Source organism: Varroa destructor, unplaced genomic scaffold, assembly GCF_002443255.2.
Source record: "Varroa destructor unplaced genomic scaffold, Vdes_3.0 BEIS01000004.1, whole genome shotgun sequence".
Taxonomy (NCBI): domain Eukaryota; kingdom Metazoa; phylum Arthropoda; class Arachnida; order Mesostigmata; family Varroidae; genus Varroa; species Varroa destructor.
In genome coordinates, this window is record NW_019211457.1 from 13,307,480 (window position 1) to 13,329,504 (window position 22,025).

The 22,025-nt window shown below is 40.9% G+C and overlaps 1 protein-coding gene and 1 long non-coding RNA gene across 15 annotated transcripts in view; one reads left to right on the top strand and one right to left on the bottom strand.

The window, feature by feature from the left end:
* The window catches only part of LOC111248729 (Na(+)/H(+) exchanger protein 2-like), a 90,026-nt gene that overhangs the window by 36,684 nt on the left and 31,317 nt on the right, over positions 1–22,025 (top strand). For 11 of the 12 annotated variants that reach the window (XM_022801570.2, XM_022801572.2, XM_022801577.2 and 8 more), the window contains 4 exons: positions 13,907–14,010; positions 16,328–16,416; positions 20,607–20,727; positions 21,302–21,454. In XM_022801570.2, coding sequence (XP_022657305.1) covers positions 13,907–14,010; positions 16,328–16,416; positions 20,607–20,727; positions 21,302–21,454 — 467 coding nt within the window. Of the gene's footprint in view, positions 1–13,906; positions 14,011–16,327; positions 16,417–19,805; positions 19,944–20,606; positions 20,728–21,301; positions 21,455–22,025 lie in introns of those variants that run through there. The other variant, XM_022801584.2, reaches the window with a different exon arrangement.
* LOC147755865 (uncharacterized) overlaps positions 4,995–22,025 on the bottom strand; it is a 34,305-nt gene continuing 17,274 nt past the window's right edge. Inside the window, exons 3-5 of one of the 3 annotated variants that reach the window (XR_015325905.1) lie at positions 19,761–19,879; positions 9,474–9,584; positions 4,995–5,361 (exon numbers count right to left, since the gene is read on the bottom strand). This is a non-coding gene — a long non-coding RNA (uncharacterized LOC147755865). Of the gene's footprint in view, positions 5,362–9,473; positions 9,585–11,156; positions 11,433–19,760; positions 19,880–22,025 lie in introns of those variants that run through there. The other 2 variants (XR_015325904.1, XR_015325906.1) reach the window with 2 other exon arrangements.

Below are 22,025 nucleotides of genomic sequence, written 5' to 3' on the forward strand. Positions count from 1 at the left end.
CTAGTTGGTAGGTTTGTTTTGTTGGCTTCGCAGTAAGCGACAATAGTACGATCTGAGCACGACCTCGAAAAGAGAGCGCCATTCTTTAATCAGCACTATAATGGTTGTATTCAAAGAGGACCATCAAGTTCAGTTTAATAAAAATGAAAATTCTGACATTAATTCCTGTCTAGTAGGTTTCTAATAACTTGTTTTGTTCAGATTTTGTCAAATTGGTAAGGGAAAATTTTAAAGTATTCATTTCTTCAGATAAAACAAGCTTTTATCCGATAATTAAATTAATGTCAGAGCAGCATGATTTCTACAAAACACAATCTTTTTGGCCTAATCGGAAGCTAAACGCTATGTTAAAAAGTGCCAGCCAGCGAAGTACTTGCCACAGCCAACATTCATAGCCGTACGATACGGCAGTACCCAGCAATGGGACAATTGCTCTAAGCGAAGTTAAAAACAAAAAATAAAGGTATATTAAAAAAAAAAACGTGTAAATCTTCGATAGTATTGATCTTGCAGTAGCTTCAATAACAAATTATTCAACAAACCCGCCGCACCGTGAACATCCAGGCCGATTTGCCAAATCAACTGTAGGACCTATATCAGTTATTGTTTAGCTTGCTACCTGATGTTCAGTCAGCATGCCTAGACTGCAGATGCACGCATTTAGTAGCCACTTTCGCCATAATACAATTGAGTTTATTACGTCCTTGGTGCTACGCGATACGACGAGAAGGACACCTCTGACTGAGTGATTTGCACTGAGCCTTTATGTTTAACAATACAGGACGTTGTTCCAAGAACAAAGTCTGGCTCATCTGGCGAGTCAATGGACTGCGACGTTTTGGACGGCGAATAGCCAATATAAGAAAAATCAATATGTGCTTTTCAAAATCTCGTTTAAGATGCGCGCGCTACTTATTCCATTAATAACATATGCCGCTGCCCTTTGGATATTTGGTTATATGATTTTTGGCGATGGAATAGGGCTAATATCGGGCCTGCTACAGCTTGCTTCTTACAAAAAGAAAACTTTGTCCTTTCGGATAACATTAATTTCCGAGCATAGATTAAATATATCTTTGCTGGATAACTTAATAGCATTTCAATGCTTAGCTTCACCCATCGTGATTACATTTTATTGATTTTTTTTCTGGATAGACACGCTCTTGAGGCGTGCTTTTTTGGCCGGTAAAAATCTTTAAAGTACGCAAAAACTTGAACAGTTCCTGTGTGTCCCAATATCTTCGAATTTATTCCTACTGAGCTCGTCAGTTCTGAATTGGAGCCCAGCGTAGGAAAAATGTTTTCGCCGCTAACTTGGCGGGTAGAAGATTAAAGAAGAAAAAAAAATACATATATATATATATATATATATATATATATATATATATATACGTATACATCATTTGTCTGAACCCCAAACAATAAATCGACTGGATGACTCTCTGGCTGACACGAACTCGAAATAACCCCGCTTAGATAACTATTATATTCTATATAATCAGTCGTAGTTCTCTTGTTGCCTCTGCAACGGGTGTATTGGCCAACATTTTACGACCTATGGTTAAACTGTCGGCCGCTTCCACCCAGACGAGCCAGAAACGTCCGTCGTCGACGGCTCATCTTATTATTGGTACCCGAATTAACCACTAACTGCGCTAGGCATACTGTCGCGTACCGAACTTCGCTGGAAGAGGTTTACCATGTCCAGGCGTAGAAAATGAACGAAAAAAAGGATAATAAACGTAGAAAAATTGGACACGTATGATCGGCATTCGTGGCAAGCATCTGCGCTAAAGATTGCCTCGACACCCAGCCGTTTAACTCGGAACAGCGGCTTGTCAGAGATTTGTAAGCGTTACTGATCTAGTCTTGAAATAATCAGGATGGCAAGTGGAACAAACATTGTCGCAAGTGTCATGCCTTGTGAATAGGACACGCTTGCCAATGTGACGTAGGATGTGAAATGACGATATGTTTTTTCGCGGCGTTTTCGTGCTGGCCTGTGTATAGTTGTAGTGGGCGGAGATGGCGGAAAGATGAATTCATCGCAGCGAGTCTAAAGGTACCACGCCCAGATCACTAGATTTGTAGATATTCGTTTGGATTATCTGTTGCCAAAACGATAGCTATTAGAACAAACCTAGTATCCATAAGTCGCATTTCGGCGTTGATTCAGCTGAAACCCTATTTTATCAACAGCCGAAACAGATCTTTAAGGGCTTGACGTAATAGCAAGACTATAACGAATACATGTTTATTTCCTATATATATATATATATACACACTAGAGAACAGCGATATCTTTTAAAAGCAAATAATTTATTCTGGTACGTACTATCTCTGGGATGGAGTTATTGTGATATCAATTATTATCTTATAACTAACTATAAATATTATATTATGATGAGGTATATTGATTCGATAACTATTATATCATTAACAGAAATATTCAAATATATGAATGCGCCCCTTTGAAACAGACGAAATATCCCTCACAGCTCGATAAAAACAATGTATATATAAGATATTTAAGCACCAGTTCACTCCGGGTGGAGCTCTAATCAATAAATGAATATAGACGTTCGGGATCTGCTTTTCTATCCGTTGACGACAGTTCTGTAACGAAGGGCCCAACCACTTTTTATTGAACAATTCCATTCCCGTTCGCATAGAACAGTAAAACCAATACAACTTCTGAGGAAACGACTTAAATTATTCACTGTTAACAAATGAAGTAGAACTTATGCGTCTACTTGTAAAGTTCATCGACGAATTTACACTTTGGTGTGCCGGTGACTTCGGACCTCCTCGTAACGCTTTGAGAAGGTCAGAGAACAGATGTGTACTCATCTTGACGTTCTTAGTTACTCCAGTAAATACTTTGGGCATTTTGAATGAACATATAGCACCTCGGAAGCAAAACACCGATCTATTCGCACGTATTTAGGCGAATGAAATCCCTACACCATCATTATCGACTGCTGTGTTTTACCGTTTTGTCGATAGTTGACCACATTGACCGGGTCGTAGAGTCAGGGCATATACCCCAGTAACCCTCTGCGCTGTTAACCCTCTATATAGGATTTCTACTGTTCTTGCTGTCGCCGTTCTACCAGTTATTTTTGGATCTGTCCAACGTGTACAGGAATCATCATTGATTCGTAGCCCTGGAGAGGGCCACAATGACCATTCGACTTTATAGGTATCCTGTATTGGCCGTGGGCCTGTAGAGGAAGGAATCGTTGTGGAGGCCTCATTGTGGGGTTGTCGGGGACATTGCTATTATTATTGACAGATAGCCGTCCATGACAGTGGTCGCTCCTAACTCTGATCTGTTGGCAGCGGGGCAATTCCTCGACGCCGCGGGTTGTCACGGGGATAGAAGTACTTACAGGCGAGTACGTGAGGTACGCTGGGAAACGCTCTTTACGCAAACATTCAAGTGGACTGCAGGGCTCGCGGACAGTGACAGCGTGCCTTCCGCGCACTATTGACTCGTTGATGCGTGAAAAACATGGCGCACTATGCAAATAGTGCCAAAAAAATTATTTTTTTTTACGACAGAATAATACAAGTGATAAAATAGTTGCCATTGCCGGTCTCGTGCAAATAAGAAGCCTGGGCAAAAAGGACGTTCTAGGTTATAAGCTATTTAGATGATGAAGCACCTTCGATCGTTCCAGGGTTAAGGTTAAGGACATCCTGCGGGGCTGCATTGCAAGTCAGCATTATGTTCATACTTTATTATAAAGCCTAATTGACCTGTAACTGCCGACTGCGGCATGGTCGCTGGTTCAAGCCGCGCTAGTTACATTATACCACGTCCTATATGACAGGTATCCTTATCACAAAAAAAAAACACGCGGAATCCAGTTGGGCCATGCTATACTGGCCAATAGGGTTAGCTCGCCACGGAAAGCTAATAAAATAAATGTGTTTAAAAAATACCGAATTCGAAGCAGCATTAGAGGAAGTACTTACCTAGGGTCGTTTGGTACAGACAGAAAGACCTGATGAATATAGTAGGTACAACTGTCATTAGAAAATTCTAAATAAAGCCTAGCTAATACTCCTACGGGAACTGCCTAAAACTTAAGGGGTGTGATCTCTTAGACGGGGTTTTTGCGTTAACCTTTTAAGAAACGAACATAGCTAAAAAAGTTTAAACAATAAAAACTGAGCTAATTAGCTAGTTCATAATTATTGTGGCATGCAATCTTGGTACAAAGCTTTAGGTTGGCAGAAACGACAAGAATTGATAAGATCATTTTACTCTATTGCAACGTAATAATTATTCCGTTCTCTCGTAGTTTTGCTGATCGGCCTTGTTCGTTCCACACTGTGGCTCCTACGGCTTGGTTGACCTTTATTGATAGACCCGATCGGTTCGTGTCCTTGAACTTGATTCTGACAACGGCTGCTGCCCAGTTCGACCCGGAGGCAGGACTAATGTATGGTTTGATTCGTATACATTTGGCGAAGTAATGCTGGTAGGTCCGTCCGACGACTACCCAAGTTGAATCAAAAGGGACGTCAAGAAGTGCGTCGAATAACTCCGTGGCTATAGACTAAAGTGGTAATTCGATTACAACTCTTTTCTAAAAGGACATACGTTTGGCAGGTTCGTATAAAAACTTCTCTTCGATGTAAAACAACAAAGGAAAAAGGTGTTTGTTTGCGATCATTGAATCGAGAAATGCGTGATTACATAGGATAAGTGTGCATCTTAGTAATGGGTGCTTGTTTTGTAGGATATGAGAGCTGCGGTTCACACTGTTTTGCGTCAAAAACTAATCAAGTAACGATGCCAGAATGTCTCATAAATTTAAATATAACTAAGGAGGTAGTACCCATCGGAGTATCGTTCAGTTCCCAGATCGTACGCAGAAATTCTCTTTAGATAGCTCTTTATATGTCAGTCCATCATTCCGCTGGCGGAGCCATCTAGAATATAAAACATTTCTATACTTTTAAGCAGAAAAAACACTGTAGAATTTCAATGCATTCATCAGCCTATGCAATGGCAATGCCCTTTGTTCACGAAACTATATAAGCCTTTGTCCTTCTCACTGGCGGACTGCGTATTATAAATACATATACACGTTGAAATTTTACATCCGGCGTTAATTTCATAGTTAAACAGCGTTGTTTTCGACAACTTGTGATCCACTTTAGTACACAATGAAAAACTACGTGCCTACGCAAGGTTTCAAACCTAGACCATTCCACGTATCCTTAAACGTAGTAGGTGACTTCGTTGTTACTACGCCACCTCACGAGGACAACTACACGAACCAACGCTAGATCTCTCTTTTCCCGTGCGTTTATTTTCCGTCGTTTATTAGCGCCTTGTTGCGACGCCTGCAAACATCCAAAGACAGGAACAGACTTTAAGTCAACTGTTGCCCCCCTCACTGCTTCCGCTCCCCTGCGGGCCGCCGACAGACGATCAACGAAAAGGACAACTAACTAACGGCCGCGTTAATCTTCGCTTACGAGAATGTAACAGATATAAGAGAACCGGTATCCAGAGAAAAGGTTAACTACTCCCAGCTTTGTACGTCCTATGCGTTATATAGTGACACAACAAAGCGCGACAATTTTGATATGGCATGAAAAATATTCGTCTGGCGAGCGCTTCGTCTCTCTCAATATTTGTTGTCGATGTTGTTCGTATTCGTGTTGTTGTCGTCTGGTCTTTTTGTTGATGATTTTGATTGAATGTTGGCTGTGATTCAGTTGTCAACAAACAATTGCCCGCGCTGCGCTTGTTGCAGCCAATTGAAAAAATGGCTCTCTAACTAAAAATATTCTGAAAATTACAATGACTTGGCGTAATGATCCGGTTGTATCCGACATGTGAAAAGTGTGTGGTATAGGGGCTCGTTTTGACCTTGATGTACTGGCGAAACGCTCAGACGCCGCCTACTGCACATAATCATCAGATGTAACGGGGTGCATCTGGTGCGCAGATCGGCATAAGCGTGCCACTGCGCGTACTGTTCACAGAATGGCAGCAAATGAAATTTCTGAACTCTTTCGACATAAGTACACCCATACTCGCAGAAAGCAAAACATGTCAAAATAAAGTAATCTATGCTGTGTTAACCGGCGTGCATTTTTTGTTTTACGAGACGCTCACTGGTTGGGCATTCACTATATGGTAGTCTGAACAAGCGAAATCAATTTATTTACTAGGTGGGATACTAGGATACAATAGGTTGTGGACTAACTTTTCTATTCGAGAAGTGCATACTTGATACACATTAACTAAGTAGTTGAAGCAACTTCTCCCGCCAAGTAATACGAAAGTACACAGTCTCTTAATCGTCCGCTCCGAAAATTGCTTCTACTTTTACTCTGTTCACTGTTTTTTGCGGCCTGAAACGTCTCGTCACCTCTTCCAAACGTGGAGGAATCTGGTTCCGATTAGAACCAAGCATCGATTCTATGTCTGCAACACACACAGGGAAAGACTAAAACGCGTGTAGTTGTAACGTAAACAAATACGTTATATGACACACCCGTATCATCACGTAAAGCACAAACGTTATTGCATTAACTCGTATATACTAAACGCGAGAATTGTATGCGCAATCATTTTGCCATCGTTTCGAAATCATCTTAAACTTCTTTTCTTTTTCTTTCCTATACAATAAAAAGGAGACAGCTATCTTAGTTAGCCTTATATTTGAATTCAATAGAATTTCGTAGCTGTGCCCCAACACCAGTTAGGCCAACGGACACTCAGCATCATTTTGCGAGCATCCTCATCTTCAAACGATTTGGCGCTCGCCGAAGTTCTCAGGCCTCATCTGCTCGCGTCTCGCTCTCTCTCGTTTTCGGCCTTTTTTCTTTTTGCGAACGGAATAGAAAAGACCTATTCACGCGCAAAGTAATTGTAGATGCATGGTAAATGCTAGCAGACGCTATTATGACGTACTCGTGTACAAATATCTCTGCTGGTGAACGGTGCTTCAAGCTGACTGTTGCCCCAATCGGACGACAACTAGCGACACTGCGAAGACGTCCCTGAAGAGGTGCCTGAACAAATATTTCGACTGGTACGGTGCCGCCAGGCTGTGCTTGAGACGCCAGCACCGAACGGACTGTGTATCTCGACGCCCGGTTTTGAATCTAGACCGTTTCCCCACGAAGCGTTCCTACGTTTTTGTGGATGAACACGTTACTGTTGAACGATCGTCATGAAGACTTTGAAAAAAGACTTGATTATCCTTTGACTATTACAGCTATTATATAGCAGTCTTGTTTCAAATTTCCCGCGGCTACGTGAGGCCGCACGACGATTACGGTGACTCCCGATGCGTGATGGAAGGATGGTGATGGAGCTGAAGAAAAAAACTTCACCAACTGAAAAAAGGTGGACTCTTGCCTTGAACAGAAAGCAGTGTTTAGCTTTGTTTCTATTGTGCGGTCCCCACACCCACATGGAATGATTCTGTTGCTATATAGGTTACATGAGCGATTATGCCGATGTGACCATTGTCACCATGTGTTCCTGGTTTGTCTGAAATATGGCGGTATCGTGGCCAGTCACGATCCTTATTTAACAGCAATACGTTGTGTGCTCTACGAGGAGATATTTCTACACAAATTAATAACACTGGGATAGAGCCTTGTATGTTGCCCCGGTGGTGGCAGGCAGAGTTGTTACGTGGACTCTGAAATGCTCATGCAGTGGCAGTTTTCGTAAGCGAAAAGAAAACGATTCTTGCCAGTTGAAATGGGCAGTCAGTATCGATAGCTCTAATAGTATCAGATAAAAAAAGGTTGTGATCTTTAGGTTTAGTGAGGTGGCGGGTCAGACATGACCGACCCATATAGGTAGGAAGTGTGATTCGTGTTTTTATTTCAGTAGTCAGCGACAGGCGGAGACGAGCACTAGGAAAAAATTTCTGTAAGCTGTTGAAGGATCCACGATCGAAGTCGCTTATAGCTTACGCTAATTTTACTTCGATAACCAATGCTGCGGCTTGCAGACCATGTGCATTGGTTATCGAAGTAAAATTATAGCGAGTAAAATATTAACAATAATACGGAAATGACTTAAAAATGTGTATAGCTATGGAGAATCCTAGGGGGCTAGCTGGACTAAGCCTAGGTGGCCATCTCTTATGTCACTACATTATGTTGGCTAGCGATAAGCTCCTTGGGGCATCTGTTATTCATCTCTGTGTCCCTATACTGTACAGAGTTTGATTTTTTTTCAGAATTTCCCTTTAATCGAATCGAAAGCAGAGCACGTAGATGGTTTACACAGTTGAAACTTCGCTTGAAAGCAGTTAGTACAAAAAAGGCATTCCTTACAGTGAGCTCGTTATTGTGTGTTAGTTGTAGAGGTTTTGTCTCTGTAAATACTAGAAAAATGTGAATTATTTATATAAGCATATACATAGGCACGCAACGGTTTTGTTTAAAAAACTAACGTAACTTGACATATATATATATATATATATATATATAGATGTACTTATATTATTGTTCTTATTATCCTAGAAACTATACGCCAAATGTGATTAAATACAAAGCAAACCATTCATTATTATAATTAGTATTACTATGCGGAACACCTTTGTCCTATGTAAGGACATGTCTTGCGTTCAAGAGCTCCGTACTTCACGGAGACCTAATCGTTCACTACATTTGAACTCATAATTGTAATCTAATTTACGGACTCTGCTGCCATACTCTGCTGACACGCAAGCAGATATAACTTTGCATATTCAACGGAGAAAACGAAACAGAAAATCTGCGCTCGCCTCCTACCGCTATCTTCTTCACCCGTCCGTTAAATTAACCACCAAAATCCTATTGGCCACATTGGCTCGTATCCAGCATGGAACTTCCAGATCACTCGTGTACCTGTGTACACACTGGATCGAGCGTGTGCATCAGTCTCGGCGCAGATCAATCCGCAATCGTTAATTTTAATTAATTAATTAATTTACGATTGATTGCTCGTAATCGATTGCTGTTGATTAAACAAACTTACTGTTGGGTTACTGTTATTGTGACTTTGTATCATTCTCAAATGCGCTATCTTCTACGCAGTCGACAATTCTAGATAAAGCGTACTTCTGACTGGGGCCAGACGACGAGTAGCCCGCCTGTAATATGGCGTGGGGGTGTTTCTGCTATGCGTTTAATTGTTTTAACTGCTCGTAACTAAATGCCTTATGGCTAAGCGATGTGTGAGACCATGGAACCGGTTCTGCTTTTCCAGATCGTGGACCTGTAAGTACAGCTTTTGATAAGTCGACGATGCGTACCATGGAGCAACTGGGCCGCGTATAGGACCAAATACACAAAGACATATCTACTGGAATCGAAATTTCATTGTTTCACACATCGATCAACTAAGTTGAACTGTTCCATGTATTAAAATCGACAACATGTCCCAGGAGCTGAAAAGTAAAATATGTGCTTGTGGAATACGAACTTTGTTCGCTTACTTATGAATCGGTCCTGTTCGGTGTACCTTTCTTTTCTTCCGTGATTGCCGGTTCTTCTTCTTCTTCTTCTTCTGAAGGTTTGTTGTCATGGTTATCGTGCCGTATCGATTTCTGTAACAACAACCATTAATTATAAAGGTGTTTCTATGCATTACGTTCACACTATATATAGATATAGTGGCACACACGCTGATACCGTGTTCCTGATCTCATAATTAGACAATTCTATCATAATAACAGCATCACTATACAGCGTATTGAAGGCTGGGTAAGTCGAACAACGTCTTTGGGGGGGGGGGGGGGTACCTTTGACAACACGAGCACCTTTTAGTTGGTCGAGCCTGAAATTACTGAGATAGCAGAAGCAATGCAGGCATCTCACTGCGGTGTTGCCCCCCTCCCCCCTATATCCAATGCAGTGTTGCGTGTACGGTCGTTATTTACTGGCACATACGGAAAATTAGCGTGGAGGTACATTCCGAGCTCATCATTTAAAATGACGCTGGATTCTTTCTGCATTGACGCTCTTAAGGATTCATGCGGCTCAGTCAGACGATGACAGACTTCACCGTGCAGCCAACAATTGTCACACTGATGGGTCGCATTGCGGATGGCGTAATGTTTGCCATACCAATGTGAACATAATCATTGTCGTTATCATTAAAAACACCGCCATCATTATCCTTACATCTTGACAATCATTGAACAATGACCATCCGTTACATTAAATGATCCGTTGGTCGGTCGGTGCGATTGAGCGGTGGCCAGATAGTAGTCGCCAGTTTAAAAATAAATACCCATCGCGACCTAGAAGATCGATTGAAATGGGTAGACGGCACGGAAACGAATAAGCTAGAAGCGAAGACAGCTGCTTCATCTATATGAATTTAAATGACAATTTGCCATCTGTCGACTAAATAGACTTAGTAAATGGCCAGGGGACAGCCTGGACATAATGACAGGACATGTAATATAATGTAACTATAGATATAGTTGCACGCAGTTGGATAATAGTCATATAATTAACGCTGTTGATTATCTACGTCGACGTGAATGTCGGGTCGGATGGCGTACCATAGCATGGTCACAGCGGCCAGGTACTACCCAAGTAAAATCAACACTGGATGGAACGAAGTAAGTAGAAATTGCTGTAATGATGGGGGCCCTTTTGACGGATACCCCTGAAGTCACTGCGTTGATCAGAAATGGAAACTGCGAAAAGGTAGCCATAAGTAAGCCAAGCTGTCGCTATTATTATGATGCCAGTTGCTGGTTTTGTCGCATGACGGTTCATAGGCATATTTGTATAGTATTCCTCAGCTTGTTTACCGGACTGATACTGAAGTAGTGGTGGCGGTAACTGGCTTAAATAGGCACAACACGACTGTTTGGATTTGACATAAAGATTGTAAAGTAACGTATTTTGAGTGATTGGGTCTCTAACGATGTGCTAAATTTCAGATAGAGAAATGCAAAGACGCAGAAAGTGTAAGGTGTGCGCGAAGTTTCATTACCTGATAGACATCAGAATGATTACAAGGCTCTAGGCCATAGGCTCTAGGCCATAGGCTTGAATGGCGTTCCAAAGTGCTCGCTCAGATCATCATTATAACTATTAGAGGTATTTAGTAACAGAAGTAGATATCACACAAGATCTCCGTATTCTATTGCGGCGTTTCTTACCCCACGTGGACAGGAAACGATCCACGTAAAAAAATGGAGCGAAGGATGCCTGGCCCAGGCTTCACGGTCCATTCCTAACGAACGGAAGGCTACACTAGTTAATTTTCATAGCACCTCCTTAGGCCACATGTCCAGACTTTGTGAGCTAAAGCGGAAACTTTGTTCAATATCGTAGGCAGAGCTTATATCGCACCCAAACGAAGTCGCACGTTAATATAAAGGTTTAGTTTACCCAATTCTCCTAGACGGTCACTAGCAGCCGTCTGACTATGAAAAGTAACCTGGGTAAATACTACAGTAAAATTCAACTATCATTCGAGTGTTCGAGCATAACGTCATATCTTATATAAGACGACGCATAGTTTTGGCAGGAACTTTGAACATGGCCCCGATTCATGTCGCTAACATTTGTCAACGTTAGCGCTCGTTCATATTACTTCCATCGCGTAGCAAAATCTTAAATATCAATTGATCAGGAATGAAACGCTACTGCCCCTTCTGACCGAAAAAAGATAGGCTGGAACATGGACATTATTAGATATATCAAATGCAAATACATAAATATTATTTATATTATATAACTTTTTCTGGGGCAGAAAAGCTTATAATTTCATATGTTTATGCGCACACGTATATACAAGCCGCACCGAACCTATTCAGACCGTTAGCGAAAGGCTTATTGCAAATTTCATCATTGATAATACAGTCGAAGGGTTTCACTGTCCCGTTGGACTGGCGCCCTTCCTTTCGTATCTATTACATAGAATGTAATGGATATATGTATATATACGAGCTTAACGAGGTCCGTAATATGTCGACAAAGGAAAAAAACTATGACCGTATGCGCTGTAGCAGACCTTCCTTGAGGACTAGATCCTAGTGCATACAGAAATAGGCTCAGATCGGATCACGTGTTAACATTTCTACTATAAAATCGAAACATTGTGAGGGCCTCTAATGTAATTTTCATTATTTCAGAAATGGATTTGGACGTTTTCACCAAATGTGTGATTTTCATTTGTATTATTCACGTTATTACGCTTTGTCTCTGTTTTTACCTAGTGAGAAAAACCTATCGTAGTTGATGGCGTTTTCGGGTACTGCCACTGACAAATGGCAGCCGAAGGGGCCAAACAAAAAGGAATCTCCAGTAAATCCTCACATAGCATATTTGGGGTATGTTATGGTGGGAGATCATTTCTGGTAGCTAGATACCTTGGATATTCGTTGAAACCTAAGAATCCGTAATTTTAGAGTTGTGCTATTGTGACCGTTGGCTCCTTACACACGAGCTTGATGAATTAATAAGGTTCTTTGAAACGTTGACCGCCCTCTGTGTGTCATTTAGGAGATTAGACAATTTTATATTCTGCACCTATCTATACTTTGATTTTTTACGAAATTAATTAATATAAAACATATAGTTCTTATTTACGGACGTTATTTATACTCGCAAATAGCTTAAAATATACATACTTATAGACCATACTTATAGGCTCGAATAATCTAAAACAGCAAAAAAAAAAAATTAAAAACGGATCCTATATTTGCGTATCGTTAGTACTCGAAACTGGGTAATTCTGTTATAAATGCAAGCTTAGCTACAAACGCCATAACTTAATATTGCAGAGGCCGATTAATACGACTCCGTCGGAAGATAAACAATTGTCGCCAGTTAACTTATTCACGATGCATCCGATACAGCCATGAAAGATACGTTCGGTTATGTACGCAAGCCCATATATTCTTCATTGTCGAATGAAGAAATCATGTAACTTGTTATGAATCTGAGTAATCAGATGGGGTACCGATGTTGGCAAATGGCACCCAATGAAGTTCGTAGAAAATTTTATCGTGATTTTAAAAGGGACGGATAAAAACCAACTTTCTAAACAACTAGAATCGAATGTTCAACATGATTCATGTCATAGCATATAACACGACCAAGACAATGATCTGATAGAGCTAAACGAAATCAGAATGACGACAAATACAATTAGCCAAAAATTCGAATAGGTGGAACCTAACCTTTGTGTTTTTTGCCGTGCCTCATTTCTAGACAGACCTGGTAGACATTTTGCTGTCTGAACTATATACATGTATACTACCGTGTATCTTCAGTTATTTTCATAGTTTGCTTTTCAGTCTATCTCTGTTCCTTAGCCAGACAGGGCTCAGAAACGTTCCTTACGTGGTATTAATAGCTTTTTACGATCTACCTGCTGTCACATTAGCTGTGGACACGTTTTTTGGTCATAATAGGTGGTCATAATAGTAAACTGACGCATGATATTTACCAGAAAAGACATCGTCTTCGCCACTGAGAGACGAAATATGCATTTTGTCATACGATGGAGCAGCTCAAAGCCGAGATCCTTGGGGACCCTTATTCAAAAGGTCAACTCGATAGTTCACATTGTTCAAGTTACGGCAATAACTTAGCTTTGCTCTTATGCGCTGGATAAATATAGATTGGTGCCAGACGGTAGTTTTCCATAGGAAGAATGTTTAAAAGCCTTTGACACAGGTATACTCGATACGACATAATATCTGATTCATTATAACAGTTAGTAGGCAGTAGACATATTTAGAAGAAGCGCTGTTATGGGTAATGGTTATCTATTATTACGAAATACCGCGGCTTTATTCTGGGTCTATGGCTCTAAATTGAATGATTCATTTAACGCTGGACGTAACTGGATTGCATAGACGTTAATCATACGTCTTGTTTTCTTTCTTCGTTTTTTCAGGCTTTCACCTAACTCCAAAGCTGCATCAAATCTGTCCCGAATCCTGCATTTTGATCGTTATTGGAGTAATTATTGGCCTACTCTTTCACTACGCTGGCGTCCAGGTAACGTGATTTGGGCAGGATTTTAGCAAAAAACGTAGTCTTCGTTCCGAAACACGAGCGTATGTTAACTAGAGTAGATTTTCGTACACCCATTCTTCGATACGTAGAAATACTTTTGGTATCCGCGTTCTCGTACGACCATTGTGCCCGGCTGATTATAATAAAAAAGGCCATCTGAATTGGATACGCGATAATTATGATGGAGCGAGCATCAATCTTGTCCTGAATTCCATCTGGCCTCACACACAAATTAACACAAAGCTCCAGGGAGGCTCATTCAGTCTATCCATTACGTGAGAACCTGTCCTGCAATTTACGACTGTTAACGGATGAGAGTCAGGCCTTCTACTATATGTTCTCCATTTTTTTCGAAAATCTGGTGCTTCTTTTAAGTTGGACGGTTAAAGTCGTAGTTCACGCCTTGGGAAAGTAGCAGCTTTCTAGAGTACAAGTACAGTTAAAAAAGGAGTAAAGCCAAGTTCTAATCTACTAATAACTAGAGATTTTTTTTATCGAATTGAGTTTATAGTATGGTCTTAACTACTATCACATGCAGGCAATTTTACGCTTCCCAGATGGACCGAATACTGTTGCAAAGGTGTTATTGATCTAGTAGCGTTTAGATCCCCTTTCCCGAAACTGGTCGACCCGTACGAACGTTCACTAGACCGGCAGATCGAACCAGTATGGCCTGCAAGTAATCCAGCTGAAGGAACGGGACTGCGTCTAACCAAGCCATGGTTTTAAAGCGTTACACAACTAGCAACTTCCTATGGTCTGTGACGTTATTTCATGATGTTCATGTGGTGAAGTCCACCTGTTTCTTCGACAGAGTTCAGTTCAGGCTTTTTGATGAAGTCTCTCGTCCTTTGTCTAGAGTCGTCTTTCGAGGTCTTCGTATTCCCTACGTACGACGGATGCACCTTTGTGCAAAGGAAAGAGTTCTCGAATTTACTCCGAAAAGAGTCCTCTCAGCAAGTCGGAATTGCACTGAAAAGAATCTACAGCAACGGGCGTTTGCGTCAGCCTCCGCCCTCTCAGGAGGGCCATTGCGTTGACTTAGGGGGCCTTCGTGCTAGTGAGCCGACCGGACAAGCCGCTTACATATGGCAGAAGATTCATACTTTAATTTTACCCTGTTATTCTGACAGGCGCATGCGCAAATTAAATATCTTGCTTCTGTTGCTGAATGCGGAACTCTACAAATGACGCATGTTGTTTTCAATACTTTTACGTACAGTCGCCACCAGGACAGAATCTATTTTATGTGGGCCGAGTTTCGAGTTCAACTCTGACAGATAAGCTTATTTCTGCTTAGACCGCTGCCCACTTATGTTCGATTCCTCTTTTCACTTGCCCCAGCTCGACACGGAACTTCAATTAATAAAACTTTGGGCAATCACATACACGTGTTGGCTTGTCTCTACGAACAAGGACAGAGTGACCTAATACCCTGACGTTTCAACGATAGCTTAATCCTGAGACGAAGCGGTATAGCACATCCGACTCATGAGCGTTTGTAACACATACGATTTGTAGTGCACGCGTATGCGCATTTAGATTGCTATCTACGAAGAACATCTCTGGGAAACGACTCGATTAAAGATGAAGCGTATGATATCAGTTGTTGTTCTACGGGTAACGATATCCCAGTAACTTCCAAAAAGAGGCAAGCCCTCTTTAGCAGAAAATATCGCTTACTATAAGTAAGCTGTGTCCGTTTTAGTGCAGTAGCAGTAGGCGGTTACCCGCAGACCCCAGGGGTAGAGCATTGATAAAGAGACTTGTCAACCATCCCCATGCTTTAATGGCTACAAAATAACAGGACTACCCCGTTTATAGGAAAATATGTACTAAATAAATATGCATTGAGTGTATTTGTAATGCATGATAATGGCAATGTTTGATAGATATAACGGCAACTGGCATACGTGGCGGTATATGAAGATATACATTATTATTGGAATTCCTAGCTAGTTCTTCAAAAATCTTCAACTATTATTATTATTATCATCTATTATTTTTAATATTTTACGATATAACAGTTGGAATTGGAGGGCTACGAACAGATCCTGAGTACATTCTACAGCTTATTAAATCGTTCTTCAGCATTAAGCTCAGCTTTCGTACACTTATGATGCTCATTCTGACGAATTTACTGCATCTTCATATACTTGCATATGGGCAACTAATGAACTAAGCGCTCGAATAATCTACGCAAATTCTACAAAAGAATGTAAATGCTAACAGTAATAATAAGTATCATTATAGTTCGTATGCTAAGTAACCTCTATAACCGATCTCTGATTTTGTATAGGAATTCAACAATCCGCTTACGCCAACCGTATTCTTCACCTACATGTTACCGCCTATCATTCTCGACGCAGGATACTTCATGCCTAATAGGTAGGCAAGTTTTTTCCTGGTTTAGCGTTTATTTACTAAGCATTCGACATTGCGCCAGGACACACAGTTCGTTTTGTACCGGAAAAAGCCACAATTTCAATCAATGTTTAGTGGCGGTACGAGACGTAACGACCCGAAAGATTGATCGAGAAAACTGTAAAAACTAACCGAACGACTATGTATCCTCATCGAATCTTGACGGGCGCATTCTGTTTCATGCTTCATATATTCGTGATAATCGCAACTTAAATAGAGGTCTTCCAGCTAAGTTAGTATTAAGTGGACATGTGTGGGTAGAGGCAAACGAAGGTGTGTACTACATGATTCGAGGAAAATCCTGTTGCAAAACACCTGAAAGCCGAATACACATGGATTCTACTTGTGTGAGATCTTTGGATCGATCAGTTCAAATGATAATTCATATAAATGTATGAGTTGTCGTGTGGTGCCCGCGGCCAAATCACAGGGGATGGGTAATAAGTTTGCTTTGTAAAGTGGGGCTTCGTTCGAGACAGGCCACAATGTTGTCGTATTCTTGTCGGAAGGCCTTCGAGCGATCGTTCATTGGGATTGCCTGAACCCGCAGGACAGAATTCTATGGAACTCGTACGTGTCGTAAAATAGCAGACACCATTTTAGCTGTTTGATTGCGTAACAGATAAACGAGCGATTAACCTTAGATGTAATGTTGTCGGTGTTTATATTGACATGGCGACCAGCAGTGAGCTCTTTAGTGAGAGGGGACCAACACTCAACATAGTTGTTAAACATAGCAGAAAGTTTACGTTCGAAACAAACCTTATTCAAGGCTTTGTATTGTTGTTGTTCTCATGCTTTAATATATTGTTTGTTTTTTAGCGTGTTGTTGGCATCATGAGTGCAAAGGCTAAAATTATACTTCAACTAAAAACTTACCAACGTAAGAAGAGCTAAAGCTTTGTCTATCACGAGCGTATAGTTATCGAGCCGAATCGGATTTTAGGTACGAATAGCCAGTTCAGATGTCAACTTTTAAAACGAATCACCTACTGCTTTATACAGACTAAGTTTTTTTTTTACGAAGACCCGTTCTATATATACATATATATTATGTACATATAAAAGAGCTAAATTCTATATGCGTACTCCACGGAACGCCTGAACATCCATGTACTGTGCCCATCTAGCGACACGTGTCTGCCTCTACATGTAACTATAGCTAGTATTTCTAGCAGGTTGATAGGTTGAAGATAGACGCTTCCTAAATAGCCATTTGTTTACGTTCTATGCAAATTTCAAGCGGGCTTTGTTGAAGCTGTGAATGTCCTTATTTCCGCAGTAAATTCAACTAACTGTTACCTAACGTAGCGTCGGCTGTGGCCAGGCCGACCGGTCAAGGTATCGCATCGGTCCTGATGAGAACACGCACAGTTACTGCAGGCGTGAGCAACAAGGGTTGGTTAATAACTTTATAGCAACAAAAAATAGGACAGGACGGTAAGCTATTTTAGAGGACTGCGTATATTTATTTTATTATAAAAAGTAAAATCCTGAACATAGTGATTAGCTTACCTTTATAGCAGTTATACAGTGAAAAGGCTATATCACTGATGGCTAAATGGGATAAAATGTTTATTTAGTTGGAACAGAATGAACATCTCGAATTGCATACGGATTGCTTGTATTATACGTCCGTCACTCTGATAAACGTCCTTACACTCAAGCGGACACTCAAGGGCATGTCCTTCCTTTCTGGTCGAAGCAATTTGTCACATCGTAAAGCGTTTGATTAGAGCTAGAGGCGGAGAACTATGAAAAATAAGTGATTGTATAGGGCATTTGCAAAACTAACTAAATTTCCTTGGGCAACTTTGTCTAAGTCTTCATCTTTTAAAATGCGTTGTAGTGCGGAGATGCCTGAAGCAATCGTATTTGAAGAGCCTCTAGTACCGTTGCCTTGTTGCTTCAACTTGAAATTCAATTTCATTCCATCCTATTTCATAAATAATATCACGGGACTATCGATAATAGTGTGTAATTAGTCCCAATCAAACGAAGTAGAGCCGCTCGTTCGAGGCCGCCTAGCACGCATTTCTACCGTATGCCAATAAGGCAAGATCCTCAACATATCATACACTAAGGCAAAAAGTGAGGAAAAATTGTCATTTTGCAGTACTTAAGAAAGGCTACGCTATATCTATTGGGATTTTCCCAACTATTTGCTAAGTCTGAAATTTGAATTAGCGATGGCTGCATGTTGATGGCCCAGTAGCAACCCAGGCTACGCCGGAATGACGCTTTCCTCTATTTTTGTCTCGTTTTCTTACCGGTTTAAAATTATTTAAAAGAATTAACTATCTAGTCAAAAAGAAGTTCGTTTAAGGATAACAGGGTATAGAGAGACATATTTTGCCGGCACTGTATCTATTTGCTAAGTCATATCCGAGCACGCGTATAGTTCCTCGATTTGAAACATGCTCTATTTGTCCAAACCATTGCTTTGTCGTTTTTTTCCCAACATCGTAATGACAGCTACCGTCTTTATATAGAAATACCGAGATATTACTTTCATTGCTTCTTTGTATCTGTGTCTAACTTGTGCATAGCACTGTCTCAGCGGTAAATTCAACGAACCCTCTCGACTACGAGAACCGTACGCAAGACTAAGTTATATGACACGGAATGACTCTTATTCACCCCTGACGGCTTCGATGGGTAATTGCTGTCAGATCCTGTCTTTTAGGTTTGCTTGGCACCCTTGTGGCGACCGATTACCGCGACGAAATGTAGCCAGGTAGCGATTTCTACCAGTTCGTGTCCGATGCCACTGAGATCATATCGTAAAAGTTTTGCTTATCTGATAACTGGAAGTTAGGCAGAATTTTTCGCACATGTTGGGTTAACCTAGATCGTACCCAGCCAAAGTCTGATATCATTAGCCGACGGTATGGACAACAAGGATTGTCATCCTATTAGCACCGGGGCTAATGGGACGCATTAATCAACTAAACCGGCCACGAAAAAGGCTCGCCTTATTTGGGCCTGCAGCAGTGAAAGATTACAACATGGATAGGACCTCGAATGAAGTAGCGAAGAGCTTGCGCTGGACGACTATATGCTAGTAGCCGAAGTTAGACCGCAACTGCCATGATCCATTAGGCGATCTGACTCTGAACGGCTGCGCACGGCTCCACGATGTCCTATTTAGGTTATCGATTGAAGTAGCATCAATGGGATACGTACAGCTATTTGTTTACGGTCAACTTATATTGCATGCGAATATCAACATTTACGAGCTATTGGCAGAGACCCATTAGTTGGGATTTTAAAACAGAAAATATCCGTCAAGATTAATTACCACGTACCTGGGCAACTGCTCACGCCTCTGACTTGCCGTGTATTCATTGCAGGTCACAGAAATCCTGCTCATGTATATACGACCATGAAGTCTAGGTAATCACTTCGTTCTGTGTGAATTGGCCTACTGAAAAAGAAGAGAAATACCACACTTGGTTTGAGCGAATAGCCGACATTGCTTGGAACATTAGGTGTGTAGTAATATTAATAAGGCAGCTGAGATCGTAAAACAGAAAAAAATATATTTCCATATACTGCAACAAGCAGTGTACAGGCAGAACGATAGCAGAATTCTCAATCTGATGAAGACGCTATTGTGGGTTACTTCGATGAGCGCAGTAATCCTAACATTTTGGGAGTGAAATACATTCGAGGTGTAGTAAATTTTGATTGCAGGTATATCGCGTTGTTTTTTTTTGTCTTTCAGTTTATTATTTAGCGGGATATCGATGAGCAGCCCTGGGAAGGGTCGTTTCCAGATGCGCTTCTATAGATAAAGTTCACTTAAACGGCCAATAGTCCTATATAGAAATCTGGGTTAACTCCGAATGATTTAGGTTTTACAAAACCTTAATAAATGCTACGATTCTATGATGACAGCACTGAATCAGCGGGGAAGTGTATACTGAGTGTCGCTAAGTGCTGTTGTGTATGACAGATGCAACGAGAAATTGAGGCACGCTGTGCCCCATAAAAGATAGTATTTCGTACAGGCAACAATCAAGTTATAGTTTAACTTTATCGATCAATAACTCAAATGAACTTGACCTAAGCTAGATCCGTCTGTTGGGGTTTATTGTCATGTTTGCCCCGAAGTGAATTATATAACGACTACGTTTGAACGATGATTTCAGGTCGTTTTTCGATAATCTTGGGACGATCTTAATGTACGCGGTCGTAGCCACTGTATGGAATGCCCTTACAGTTGGTTTATGTCATTGGGGTGTCGGGCTTACGGAATTTTACGGGCCAACGGTGAGACGTCATTTCCTTCACTACTATGAAAATAATCAATTTCAATTTTTCGAATGAAAAGTTTATTGATTCATATGTGTAATCCTATAAAATAGGGAAAAACCAATGTCTGCACAAATGAAGTTACTAAAGCAATAATACGCTTGCTTGTTAAAGGACTGGAACTTAGAGAATCCTAGAATTAGAATTTTATCTATTAAAGGAACTTGCCGAATGTCTCTTATAAAATGGATCGGGATTATTTCAACCACCACCAACTTGCGGCTTGGAACTTTTTGTGTCACATTTGACAAAATCTACTGTGATATTCGTCTGCCTCAATTGATAAACTGCAACGATTTGGGTTGTTTGAAATGAACTTTCCACAAAAAGTTGATATATGTATTACGGATACCAGCTTCTTAATTTCTAAGTACTTTCCATGGTGACTTTAGCCGGCCTTTGCAAACAAGCCTTTTAGATAGACTCGTTCTTCCGTCCTTGACCCCTTGCTGGCGCTTGTTTTGATACTGTATCTATTACTGGGAGGGCGTATCAGATTTAACAACATTTTACTGATTTCCCTTTGTTTTAGCCAATCGGGATACTCGAGTGTTTTCTATTTGCGTCAATCATCGCAGCGGTGGATCCCGTAGCCGTGCTTGCGGTGTTCGAAGAGATTCACGTCAACGACCTTCTCTATATCATCGTATTCGGGGAGAGTTTGCTTAATGATGCCGTAACTGTGGTGCGTGTAAGATACCGTGGGAACTTGGGCCCACAATTTCTTTGTAGAAAATATTTCTCTTGTCCGACCTTCAAGTTCTCGGAGTGTAACTCACAACTTATCTATTCTGGAGTCTCTTTTTGGGTACTTTTACTATAAAAGCCATAATATGCTCGCGCTTAGTCTCATAGATACGCAACGTTCTGCATAAGATCATTAATATCGCAGGTATCTTTATAGAAAACAGGCTCAACAAGTTATCGTAAAACTAATCTCACTCAGTGCGCGTCGGATGCGGTGTACGTCGATCACAAAGTTAGAACTTTCATTTACCTAACGTTTATACATCGTAAGCGTAACGCTTTCACTAATGCGTGACAAGTAATGTCTGAATGGTTACACTATACACCAACCATGCTTTACCTTGTGCGTAGGTCTATTATTCGAAAAGACTATTGAAGGGGGAAACTTCTGCTCAATCCGCTGTTCCAAGCCTGTAATACGGTACGGCGCCGAGAGCAAATATTTTTCAAAATAAGTTGAACTATAGATTTACGTAGGCTGTTGGCGAGCTCAGCCAGAATAGACACAT